This window comes from Eubalaena glacialis, chromosome 1, assembly GCF_028564815.1.
Source record: "Eubalaena glacialis isolate mEubGla1 chromosome 1, mEubGla1.1.hap2.+ XY, whole genome shotgun sequence".
Taxonomy (NCBI): Eukaryota; Metazoa; Chordata; class Mammalia; order Artiodactyla; family Balaenidae; genus Eubalaena; species Eubalaena glacialis.
The window spans coordinates 113,458,399-113,470,280 of NC_083716.1; the positions used below are offsets into that span (position 1 = coordinate 113,458,399).

At 59.0% G+C, this 11,882-nt stretch overlaps 1 protein-coding gene across 3 annotated transcripts; it reads right to left on the reverse strand.

The window, feature by feature from the left end:
* Nucleotides 1–899: 899 nt before the first annotated feature.
* PROC (protein C, inactivator of coagulation factors Va and VIIIa) lies at nt 900–9,213 on the reverse strand. Of its 3 annotated transcripts, none has more exons than XM_061199099.1 (8): nt 9,129–9,213; nt 7,624–7,790; nt 6,187–6,211; nt 5,930–6,067; nt 5,689–5,823; nt 3,614–3,762; nt 2,605–2,722; nt 900–1,477 (listed from the first exon to the last, which is right to left on the reverse strand). In XM_061199099.1, exons 1-8 carry the CDS (start codon nt 9,196–9,198, stop codon nt 900–902), a joined length of 1,380 nt encoding a protein of 459 aa, XP_061055082.1. In that variant the 5' UTR covers nt 9,199–9,213. The 3 variants fall into 3 exon arrangements, with proteins under 3 accessions (XP_061055082.1, XP_061055089.1, XP_061055097.1); XM_061199106.1 differs by having other exon boundaries at nt 7,624–7,784; nt 9,129–9,198; XM_061199114.1 differs by having other exon boundaries at nt 5,689–5,764; nt 5,913–6,067; nt 9,129–9,198.
* Nucleotides 9,214–11,882: the final 2,669 nt, after the last annotated feature.

Consider the following 11,882-nt stretch of genomic DNA (forward strand, 5'->3'; position numbering starts at 1 on the left):
GTTGAGAACCACTGCTCTCAATCTAATCTTTTCATTTTACTGACGCCCAGAGAACAGAAGTGACTTGCCGAGGCACACGGAAAGTTAGACTAATTTAATGACTTTAGACTAATTGCCTCAGCTTTGTCTCACCACTCTCCCTTTTTGTCGGGTGCATCCTAACTGATTTCTCTCACTCATCCAGTTATGCCTATAAGGCCAGGTCAAGACAGAGTCAATAGCTTACGGCTATTCACGATTGTGTGGCATTGTTCTTAAACAGCTTCCCCACCTACAGCATGAGTTCATTCTGGGCTGAACCAACACCTCTGGGTCTCTGGCTCCTCCCCGCACAGGCCGATGCTGGCCTCCAGAGCCAGCAGGAAGAGTGGGGGACGGCCTGAAGGGCCCTGGCTTGGGAGTCAAACCTAGTTTGAGTTTTGGCTCCACAATGCAAACCTTCCTGAAGCTCAGTTTCTTCCCCCATAATATGAGCTGCAGTCTCTACGTTCAGAGCTGGCTTTACTGTCAGGACCCCTGACTCACACAGGCCCCTTCCAAAGCCCTGGGAGGGGCTCTCCCAGTTTTGTAGTCCCATTTTTTATTCTTTTTCATAAAGCGAGCTCCCCCAAATTTTACCGGCTTTAGACGCCACAAACCTTGGGTCTTCTCCTCCCTACCCCACAGAGTAGTTGCTATGGAAGGTAAATAAGATTCAGTTCATAAAGTGTGGGGCGTGCAGTAGATGCTCCAAAAATACTTCCCTCCAGAACAGCCCAGAAAAGGGTCAGAAAGACAGACAGAGCCATAGCTGCTGTGCTTGCTGCATGCCCTTTTTAATGTCCAACATCTTGGCCATTCAACAACCCAGCCCCCGTCCAAGGGTGTCCTCTGGGGTCCAGACACAAGCGGGGGAGATGCTAAGGCACCTGGCTCTCGAGGGGGGCCTCCTTAGGGTTGATGTAGCCGTGGATCCAGTCGAGGTAACGGCTGACTTTGGTGTAAACACCGTAGTTGTTGAGGCGCCCGCAGCCCTCACCCCAGCTCACCAGGCCCACCAGGAACCAGGTGCCGCGGAAGGAGACGACCATAGGCCCCCCGCTGTCGCCCTCACAGGCATCCCGCGGGTCCCCCAGGATGCCGGCGCACAGCATGTTCTCGGAGATCTTGTTTTGCATGGCCAGGACGCACATGTTGTGCGGGACCAGGGGGACCTTGACGAAGTTGAGGACGAAGGTGCGGTTTCTCTTGGCCTCGCTGCGGTAGCCCCAGCCTGTCACCACCGTCTCCTGGCCGACCTGGGTGAGCTCGCGCTCCGACAGGCCACTGTCTGGGAGGCAGATGGGCACAATGGTCTGCGAGAGAATGGCGGGCCGGGCCAGGCGGAGCAGGGCGATGTCATTGTCGCTGGTGCTCTTGGTGTAGTTGGGGTGGACGAAGACCTCCTTGATGTCCAGGTCCACCTCCCACTTCTCCCAGCGCCGCAGGTCATACTCCCCTGCAGGGCAGAGGGGCTGTCAGAGTGGGCTTGGGGGAGCCTCCTTCCCCTGGGGCCCCCTGAAGCCAACGTGGCTGCCATGCTCCTGCAGGCCCTCGTGGAGGGACAGCAGGAGTGGTCACCGCGTATGCCCGGCACTGTCCTGGGCCACAGGGCTGTGCCTCTGGTCCCTATCAGGGGCAACAGCCCGTGAGTGTCAGTCCTAAAGGGGCAGAACGCTGGTCTGAATTCAGGACTGGCTCATAGATGGAGCAGTGAGGCCTGGGAAGTGACCAGCGGTGGGCAGTCAGCAGGGAAGCCTGAAGCTCCCTGGAGACCTGGGACACAGACCAGAGCCGCAAAGAGAACATGGGACACCTGCCGAGATGGGGGCGGGGCAGGAATAGCAGGACCCAGAGAGGAGGGCCAGCCGGACACAGGCTCCACCAGGGAAGAAAGACCTGGCCCACACACAAGACACGAGGTCTTCTCAGCCGAGGCTGTTGCTTCCTGGAAAGGGGGGGTGAGGGCTCTGCCTCCAAGCCCAGCCCCGCTGGAGGCCACTGGCCTCCGGTTGTGCTGGGCGTGAAGGCAGGGTGTGTGAATCTGGTCATTCACTCTCAGTACATATGTTTGCCTTCTTTTTTTTGCATAAAGATTGGAGTGAGAGAACCCCCGCCCCCCCTTAGAAATTGGTGGAGAGTGGGGTCTAGGCTCGGGGAGCCCTGGGCTGTTGCAGGGGAGCAGCTGGCTGCTGTGCCAGATGCCAGGGCCCCCCGCGCAGTCCATCCCTGTGCATCTGTGGGAAGCGTGGCCCTGAGGATGCCTTCTGGAAGGTCCACACACACGGCCACTCCACATAGTGAGAGCGAAGACACAAGTATGTGTGCAACCTCCTCACTGGCAAACACACGTGTGTAAGCACCTGGGCACCAGATTCGAAGAGAAGCCCTTACGTGCAAACTACCTGGTGTCACTGTGTCTAAAATGCCGCCACAGAGTGGCGGGGAGGGAGCACACGGGCCTCTTCCCCCCAGATGCCTTCTGTGCAGCTCTGGTGTCCTCTTGCTCAAGCACCCCGGAGACCAGTCTCCCCAAACCCGGCCAGCCCGTCTGGGCCACCCCTCCGGCCTGGTTCCAGCCCGCACCAAGCCTGACGATGAGCTTCTTGCGGTCATCCAAGCAGTGGGCCGCTGTCAGCACCCAGGAGACGTGGACAAGCACTGCCCCGCAGGTCAGCTTCTTCTTCGAGTCCAGCAGGACCACCTGTGATGGGGGGTGGGCAGTGACGGCACCACGCAGCCTTCGGGCAGCTCCGTGTCAGGGCCCCCAGTCTCAGCACAGCCCCGGGCACTAGCTGCATAAATAGGTCTTCCCTGGGTTCCCTGGTCACACGCGCGTGGACTTTTTTGGCATTTTCTTTTCTGCATGTTTGGTGGAGTTTGCCTGTTCCAGGGTATCTCCCCGCCTTTGCCTGTGCTGTTCCTATAATCATCCTCATCAGCCTCCAGAGAGTTCTTCTCACCCTCGGGGGCTCAGGCTGGTCCTCGAGTCCTTTGAGAAGCCTTTGGGGCCCCCAGGCTGCCTTGGGAGTCCTCTCCGGGTTCCCTCTGTCCCTGTCCTGCCAGCGGCTCTGGTCCCATTGGGTTGCCGTGTGTTCAGGAGCCTGAACCTCCTGGGGACTGTGAGCTCCCCAAGACCTGCCAGTCTCCTGCTTATTGATCTCTGGACAATCCCCCCACCCCAGTGCCTGGCAGAGATGGGGACCAAATAAGTGTTAGTTCCCATGGGAGGGCTGGAGAGGTACTCAGAGGTCAACCCTCCCTCCCAGCCCTTTCCCATGGAAAACACCGCTCCCCTCAGCCAGGCCTCTGCCTCCAATACCACCAGCAGAGCATTATCTTTCCAGCTCTTTTTAAAAGCTATACCTCTCCTTCCTGCATATTCCCCCTCGGTCCCCGGTGCCCACCCCACCCTGCCCTCTCCCATCGGGTTAGCACCATCTTTCCCTGGAACCCTCCACCCTTAGCACTGCCGCCCCCTCCCCCCCCCCCAAGCAAAGGGTGCACTTCCCTTCCCACTGGTGCCTCCTGAGCGGGAGCTGGGCGCAGTGACTCCTGACCCAGCTGGTGAGCCGCTGCCTCTCTCTCCTCTCACCTGCCAGGGGCTCTCTCCCCATCCGGCCTCCTGCCCACTGATGAGCCGTGGATCTAATTGGCCTTCTTGGTCTACTTGGTCTGTGTCACGTTTCAAGTTCTTGCGTTTCTTCTCCATTTGCTTCCCTGGCCTCCCACAAGGGAACGTCACTGAAGGCAGGGGGAGGCTGCTGAGTGCCTGCTGGGCACTGCTCCCGAGACTGCCCTCCCATCTCTGTCCCCCTCCTGCCAGCAGCCTCCTTTGCTGCCTTGTAGGATAAATGATGCTCAGACACTCAATTCTATCAACTTGCAAAGCCCCTCGGGTTGGTCAGTCGGGTAACGAACAGCGCCACTTAATGGCAAGAGTCAGACCAAGCAGCATCTCTACCTAGCGGTGTGCCCTTGGGCAGGTCGTTAAAGTTCTCAGAGTTGGGACACCCCAGGGCTGTTGGGAGTAATCCCTGAGATGCACAAGTAAGGTCTCGTGCTGGGACACTGCCGAGCTCCTAACAGAGGTAAGGACTTATGGGGAGGAGGAGGTGGGCACGCCCAGAGAGCCTCAGAGTGGCTCCTGAGCCCAGAGGAGAGAGCACTGAGCAGAACTGAGGGCTGGGAGGTGGGCCAGGGCCATTCAGGCTGGGTTGGGAGATTTAGACTCGCAAGAAGCAGTGGGAAACCATCAGCAGGGGGATTGCATAGTGACAGAAAATGGAGATGAAACAACAGCGACAAGATTCCAGAAGCTGGACAGCAGAGGGACATGGTAACTGACTTGGCCGACTGAGAAAGCTGAAACCTCAGCCAGTAGTAGGAGACGCTGGGAGCAGGCTGCTTGGCAACACAAACGCCCAGGAAGCCTCCATGTGTCTCTGAAGAAGCTGTGCAGGTGGGGCTACAGCAGGAATGTTGAGAGCTTGTCAAAGAAACTGCTAGAGCCCTAGGCTTCTGTCTCGACCCCTCATCAGTGGCTTGACTCTCCTCTCTGACCCCTGCAGAAGACCCTAGGTGTATTCTCCGCAGAGGGTGAACCAGAGACCTGGGGACTCCAGGCACCGCCACAGGAAAGAGTGACACGCAAGGCTGACCAGAGGGAGTCACGCAGACATCTGCAGACTGGGCAGATGCCAGTTCCTCTTCCCCCTACTCTCCCCAGGGGGCTGGAAGCCAGGCTGGGACCACCCAAGCATGAGCTTGGAGGAGTCCTCTCAGAAAATGGCCTAAAGACCTAAGAATCTGGGCAATAGGGGTTCTGCCAGTGACCTGGGCCTTCAGATGGTCTCACAGGAAAGCCCACCAGCCAACAGGTCCACCAGGCATTTCTTTGCAACTTCCTGTGAATGTCTAATTACTTTAAAAGGAATAGTAAGGTTTTTTTTTTTTCAGTAAAAGGACTGGAATATAAAGTTGTGGAAAGTTCCCTGAAAGAAGAACACAAAGTCAAAGATATGGAAAATAGAAGAGATAATGAGATAATAAAACTAGAAGATCAATCCGGGGAAAGAGATCTGATTAGGAGGTGCAGAAAGAGAGAACAGAGAAAGCACAGGGCAGGTCATCAAGGAAATAACTAAAGAAATGTTCCTAGAGATAGAAGACACGCATTTCCACATGAAAAGGGCGCTGCACAGTGAATGCAAGAAGATCCACACGGAGGAAAACCTGCTGAAATCATGGTAAGAGTTGTGAAACTCCGACTGTTGTGTAAGTATATAAATCTGATAGAAATTTAAACGTATAAAAAAGAAAGTAGAAAAGAAGGCAGAATCACGGTTCCTGCCTCTCCTCAGAGAAGCCAGAGGTGAAGGCGGAAATAAAGCCGGCAAGAGAGAGGAGGAGGATGCTGGAGGCGTGCCCTCCCCATCCGCTACCGCCCTGGGGAGATGCGCTACCTCTGGGCTCCTGCTCCAGGCGACGCCCCCAACGTGAGCAGCGGCCCCTGGAGGAAGGCGGGCAAGCAAGGGCAAGAGCGGGCAGGACACCCGCCGAGGGCACCCTCCCTCTCCGTCGGGGCGGCCCGTCTCCTTCGCCTGGGACTCGGCACTGTGGCTTGCTCACCGCCCGGGCGCCCCGCGCTGTCCCCCATCTGCGGCTCACCCTTGGGCTCGCAGAGCAGGTGGTCGTCCCCCAGGCGGTAGCCGGGCGCGCAGCGGCAGTGGCGCCCGCCCTCCTCCTCCAAGCAATAGTGCGCGCAGCCGCCGTTCTCCGCCGAGCAGTTGGAGAAGCGAGCCTCTGCGGGGGACCGGCAGGAGGGCGCCGAGAGAGCGCGGCGCTCTGCGCGCCCGGCCCCGCCCCCGGCCCCGGGGAGCTCCCCGGCCCGCCGCCCGCCGCCCCTCACCTTGAAGGCAGAAGCGGCCCTCCCAGCCCTGCGCGCAGTCGCAGCGGAAGCCGCCCAGGCCGTCGATGCACGTGCCGCGCCCACAGCACGGGCTGTCGCACGGGTGCGCCGGCGGCGGGGCCGCGCACTGGTCCCCGTCTGCGACGAGGGGTAAGGAGGGGATCACGGGGGTCCGCCGGCCCCGTCCCCGTCCCCCCAGCGGCCCAGAGACCTCGAGGGGCACGGGCACCGCGGCCAGGGGTCTGGAGCGCACTCACCGTGGTACTTGGACCAGAAGGCCATCTGCGGAGAGAAGGGGCGGTGTCAGGGGCCATCAGCCCACCTGTGTAGATGGGGAGCCCCCGGGGCCCCTCCCCGGGCTGGCCCAGGTCCGGCAGGCAGCATCTAAGCGGGCAGGGAAGGGAAGGGCTTCCACACAAAGAGGGGTCAACCCCAGCCTCTGGGCAGCTGCACCCTGAGAAAGGCCAGGCTCCTCGCCCCTCTGCCCATCTCCACCCCACATCCCAAACCCGCCCCCCGTCCCCCGCCCGTCCTCTGGGCGCTGGCTGCTACCACAGCAGCCTCTGCAAAGGAAGGGACCCAAATCCCCCCCCCCCCAGGGTGCTCTGCCTGCTTCCAGCTCCATCCCTCCAGGCACCGGGCCGTGTTCTCAGAGCTGAGTGTGGAGCAGGACGTCGTGTGTGAGGCACAGCTTGCCGGTTCAGAAAGTCTGCTTTTCTAACCAGCTCTCTGGTGGCACTTCTGCTGCTGGGCTGGGACCACCAGTCCCTGAGATCCACTGCTTGATGCCCGGGCCGAAAGCCCCCCTGCTGGCCTGGGAGACCCTGGGCGGGGTGGGGGGGGGGACGCCCGGGACGGGTGTAATGTGCCCAGGCTGTGCCTGCAGAAAATCATCTTGGCATCTGCTGAGGAGGCCATTTGGGGAAAGAGGCAGTGGAGATGGCGGCTGAGGGCAAGAGAGGAAGCCACCCAGAGCTCCCCCTTCAGCCGTGAGAGCTGAGTGGGAAGGGCATGCCTACAGACAGCTTGAAGGGGACCCAGGTGGTGGCACAACCCCCGGGTCCTAGTCGCTAAAGTGAGCTCTGGGTGCTGGAGGGGGTCTGAGCCTTGTATCAGGAAGCCACCTCCCTTACCAAGTGCATCCTACCACCTCAGGGCCACCACCACAGGGCCCTGGGGGCCAGAGAGGACACAGACCCTTTCCTTGGATCCCCTGAGCAGTCAGATTTCACCCCTGAAATCTGGAGTATCTAAGGCACAGAGTGAGTGTGTGTGTGCCCAGACATCAGGGAGTCTTGGGTGACATCAGGGAGTCTTGGGTCACCTGGTCAGCAGGTGCAGGGTGGAAGCAGGGGTGGTGGCCTTCTGATCAGAGGGAGAGAGAAGAGGGGAGGCCGTGGTGGCCAGTTGCAGGTGGAGAGGGGGACTGAACTACCTCCAGTGGGATTGGGTAGGAATCCCAGCCTAAGGCTTCCCCAGACGCTTCTCATGCTCATTGCAGAGTTCTGTTTCTTGGAGTCCCATGTGCCCTGACCAAGACCATAGGGCCGTTCACTCCACTGCTGCACCCCTGGCAAGCTGCGAGGGTAAGGGGCTGGTGCCCACTGCTTCCCAGGACTCCCAAGGGGCCCCCGGCTGCTCCTCCAGGTCCCACCCCTGAGCCTCACGCTCTGCACCCAGTCGGGCAGCCGTACTGTGTCTTCCATGTTTTGGAAAATCTCCCGAGCCTCCTCAAATTCACAGGTCTCCTCTCTGCACTCGCGCTCCAGGCTGCCGGGCCGCAGCTCCTCCAGGAAGGTGTTGGCGCGTTTGCGGATCCGCAGCACCTGGTGGGCACGCTGGTGGCTGGAGAACACTGAGTCTGGGAGGGTCACAGGGAGCTCGCGTTGGTGGGGGGCCCGCAGTGAGGGGGCCCGGCTGGGGAGTCCCTGGGGAGGTTTTCGTCTTGGGTCTCTCGGGATTATAATTCCAGGTACCGATACCCTCTCCTCCTCCCGAAGTAGGTGGCCGGCCATCGGAGGACAGGACACTTGACCATTCAGAGTGCGTGCACTGAGACCGACAGACCTCCCTCCCTCCGAACCCAGCCCGACCTCCGTGTGACCTTGAGCCCATGTCTTTACCCCTCTAAACTTCAGTTTATTCATCAAAAAATGAGGATGAGATAATCATGTAAAACACTTAGTACAGTGCCTGGCATGAAAATGAGCAGCCAGTGACAAACGCCACGTGCTGCTGCTGTTATTATTATACTGCAAAGGTAAACGGGTCTCGTTGTTCTCCAAATACACCTTGTGCAAGCCCATCTTGATGCCGTCCCTCCATCCTCCCTGCCCTCTCCCCTCCCCCTCCCCCTCATGGAGCATTTCCCACGCCCTACCCCTAGGGCAGGCACACCTGGACAACGGCAGATCTGCCACCCAGGGAGCATCACCGAATGTCTCCTGGGCTCTGAGAGGTGTCTGCCTTGGGGGCAGGGGGACAGCTGGGGTGGAGGGACCAAGGCAGGGGAGTGAGCAAGAGAGGTTCGAGGATGCCAAGGCCAGGAAGGGCATCCTCAGGAAAGAAAGATGTGCCTGACTGAGTCTGGACATAGGAGCCAAGAGGACCGCAGGTGGGAACCGGGGCTGGGGGTGGGGAGGAAGGGCTGCCAGGCAGACGAGCAGCTCAGGAAGAGGCATAAATGGAAGGAACAGCCCATGGTGGCTGCAGGCGGTGTGGGGGGAGGGCCGCCTAAGAAACCAGGTAGCACGTCTGTCCCGCAGGCCCCCTCCCCCAGCATCCTGGCCTCCTCCTCTCCACGTCTGGTCCCCTGGCCGTGGGGACCAGGGGAGGGGTTGGGGCAGGGTAGCGGCCAGCAGGTGAGCATTTTAGGACAGGCTGCTCTGGGGCAGTTTGCGTGGCAGCGGGGCCTGGCGCCCTCACAGTTGAGGGAGGGAGCGGAGGAGTGGGAAGACCCCAGGGGACTCTGTGACCCACCCCCCAGGTAGGAGGAAGGACGTGACCCCGGGGGCTCCCTGCCATCGCCACAGGACTCAGCCCCTGAGCTGCGGCCTGCTGCTGTGTTCCCCTCAGTTAATTTATCCCTGTGCCCTCAGGTCCGCCTCTCATCTCCTCTCGCCCTGAGGCTCAGGGGAGATGGTGAAAGGTGTGAAGCCGCCGAGGGTCCCCGAGGAGGGGGGTGGGAGAGTGGCCTTACCGGGAGGAACTGGTGTGCTGGAAATTCCCCAGATGGTCACGAACAGTAAGAGGCTTGTAAGCTGCCACATTCTGAAGTTGCTGCCACCTGTCTGAGGAGGACTTCTGAGCTTCCGGCAGCCCCGCCAGCCCCCCGCTCTGCCCCCTCCCCCGGCCCCGGGTGGGAGCTGAATGAACTGGCCTCCTGTGTGTGCTGATCGCCAGGGCAAAAGCTGGGGTGGGGGGGTCCCTGTTCACTATTCAGACACCCACGTGGCGCCTCAGTCCCCTTGTCTATATGGGGCTAAGATCACACGACCCGAGCCTGCAGGGTGAAGAGAGGAAGTGGAAGGGGCAGTGACCTGGTGAAGATCAAAGGGGACCCAGCACAGAAGGGTGATGGGCAGGTGCACCCACAATGTTCCTGCCCTCCCTCGGTGAGGATTCGGGGGTGACGCCTCTGCTGATCTAAAGGCCAGGTTAAGAATAATAACTGACATTTATTGGACAGTCCCGGTGTCTTTCAAGAAATTTGTACATGGTTCAGAGGACAGGCCACCAAGTCAGAGCGCCTGGTGCAAATCCCAGCTCCAGGACAGGATTGTCGGGCAAGACCCCTAACTGCTCCTCAGTTGCCTCATTTGTAAAATGGATGGAAAAACTGTATTTCTGCCTCAGAGGGTTATTGTGAGAATGAAATGAGTTAATCTACATAAACCTGTTGAATAGGTTTGCACATAGCAAATGCTCAGCAAGCGTGAGCTACTATTATCTCAGCGAAGGCTCACCACCACCCAAGAGGTAGGTATTAATGTTGTCACCCTATTTCACAGAGTGGGGGATTGAGGCTCACAGGAGAGAAATCGCTTATTAAACACCCACAGCCAGGAAGCGGAAGAGCTAGTGCTTGAGCTCAGGCCTGTGTGGCTCCAGGCCTGGAACATTAACCCCTGCCGCAAACCACCAGGCGCACCACAAGGCCGCCGAGGTAGCCCTGCTGGCCGGAAACCTAGGCGCCCCCGCTGCCCCCCAGGCTGAGTGGGTGCCCCACCGGCGCCCCCTCCCCGTCTAACCTCATGTTCCACTTTGCCGACTCCCCCTGAAGCTGATTCTGACATGTGTCTAAAGGGTTGAGAAGCAGAGGTGAGGCTGCGGTGGGGAACCTGGAGGGCCCTGGGTTCCACGCTGCCTCTGGTGATGGCTCTGGGGTCTGGAGGCCCTCAGCCGACTTCCACTTCCCTCAAAGTCTGGGAGGAAGGCCCCTGGGGCCCATGGCACCCCAGCCTGAGGAATGCCAGCCAGAGCCTTGGCCTGGCCGGTGGCAGAACCCAGATTTCCTTTACCCCAAGCTCCAGCCAGCCTCTCAAACCCTGGCTAGAGGAGTCCACCTTCAGCCGTGGTCACCCTCCTGCAGCCCCCCTCACAGACCTGCCTCGAAGGGGACTTACTGGGGTGGACCGCCGAGAAACCGCAAGGTCGCCCTCCTGCCGCCATGACAGCCTGGACCTCGAGTTAATCCATAACTGCAAATATTTGCTTGGCCCTCGGTGCTGAGGCCTCCCTCTCCACAGATAAACAAACAAGTTCCCAGCTCGGGACCGCTCTGTCTGCCCCAAGCCCACCTGTGCCCATCAGTGGTGCCTGCAGGAGGGAAGGAGGGAAGGGCTGGGCAACGTCAAAACTGTCTACGGACGTGGCCTCATTTTAGCCTCATAGCGGCTGGCTGAAGGAGGGACATTGTCCCCCTTTAGCTGATGGGGACATTTTTACCCGGAGATACTGTGGTTTGCCTCAGATCAGCACAACCGGTAATGATATTTCACCAAATCTAGGATGCCATTAGTTATAAGATGCATCTATTTTATGTGTCAGCGTAAAAGAAAAGAAACATTGTTAATTACTCAATGGCCGGCCATCCTGATTACATCATGAAGGTTTGATGTAAAACATGAAAAGATATGCCTCTCAGGGTCCCTACCACATGGGTGCCAAGCACTCGGCTAAACTCTCAGCTCCAGCCGCTCCGGTAACTGCCCCCCAAGCCCACACACACACACACACGTGACTGCACACGACTATTCCCATAACCTCGATTTTGCAGATGACGCTCAGAAATCTTTTGTCACTTGCCCAAATTCACGGAGCTGGTAAGCGACGGGCCTGGATTAGAACTCAGGTCTTCCCAGCACCTCTTGGCCACTTCTGTGAGCAAGTGAGAAAAATAAACAGGATTCCGAAAAGGCTGCAGTCAGTTCTTGACCGGTTTGCCAGAAAGGGCAGGAGCAGAAGTAAAGGGTTCGACCTGGAGCCTCTGCCCTGGCCCTGCGGTCCGTCAGCGTTTATTCCGTATCTTCCTTCCTGTACCGGGGATGCCCCCACTTCTTCCAAACCCCACTCCCTCCTTGGAGGACTTGACCAAACTCCTCAAAGTCCCAGCCCCTGAACGGCTCATGTGACCCTGCCCTGCTGGCCTCTGGTGACGGCACCAGGAAGTCCCCTGACCCAGGAGTCCATCAGATTCTCCCCCTCAGCCCCCAGGAGTAGGGCATTAGAGCCTTATTCCACTGTGGGCACAGGACTCACAGATTTTTAAATTTTTTGGCCACACCGTGCGGCATGCGGGATCTTAGTTCCCCGACCAGGGATCAAACCTGCGCCCCCTGCAGTGGAAGCACAGAGTCTTAACCACAGGACCACCAGGCAAGTCCCTGGACTCAGATTTTGAAGCCAGAGGCTGGGCACTGACGTTTCAGACTAAAGCGGATGAGGCTGATGA

Bases quoted from the DNA above. Each gene is read 5' to 3' on its own strand.
- PROC (XM_061199099.1), bottom strand. From the start codon at position 9,198: ATGTGGCAGCTTACAAGCCTCTTACTGTTCGTGACCATCTGGGGAATT. The intron at 6,068-6,186 runs GTGAGTGCGCTC...CCCTCGTCGCAG, and splicing joins CTTCTGGTCCAAGTACCACG to ACGGGGACCAGTGCGCGGCC. The intron at 5,824-5,929 runs GTGAGGGGCGGC...GGTCCCCCGCAG, and splicing joins GGGCCGCTTCTGCCTTCAAG to AGGCTCGCTTCTCCAACTGC.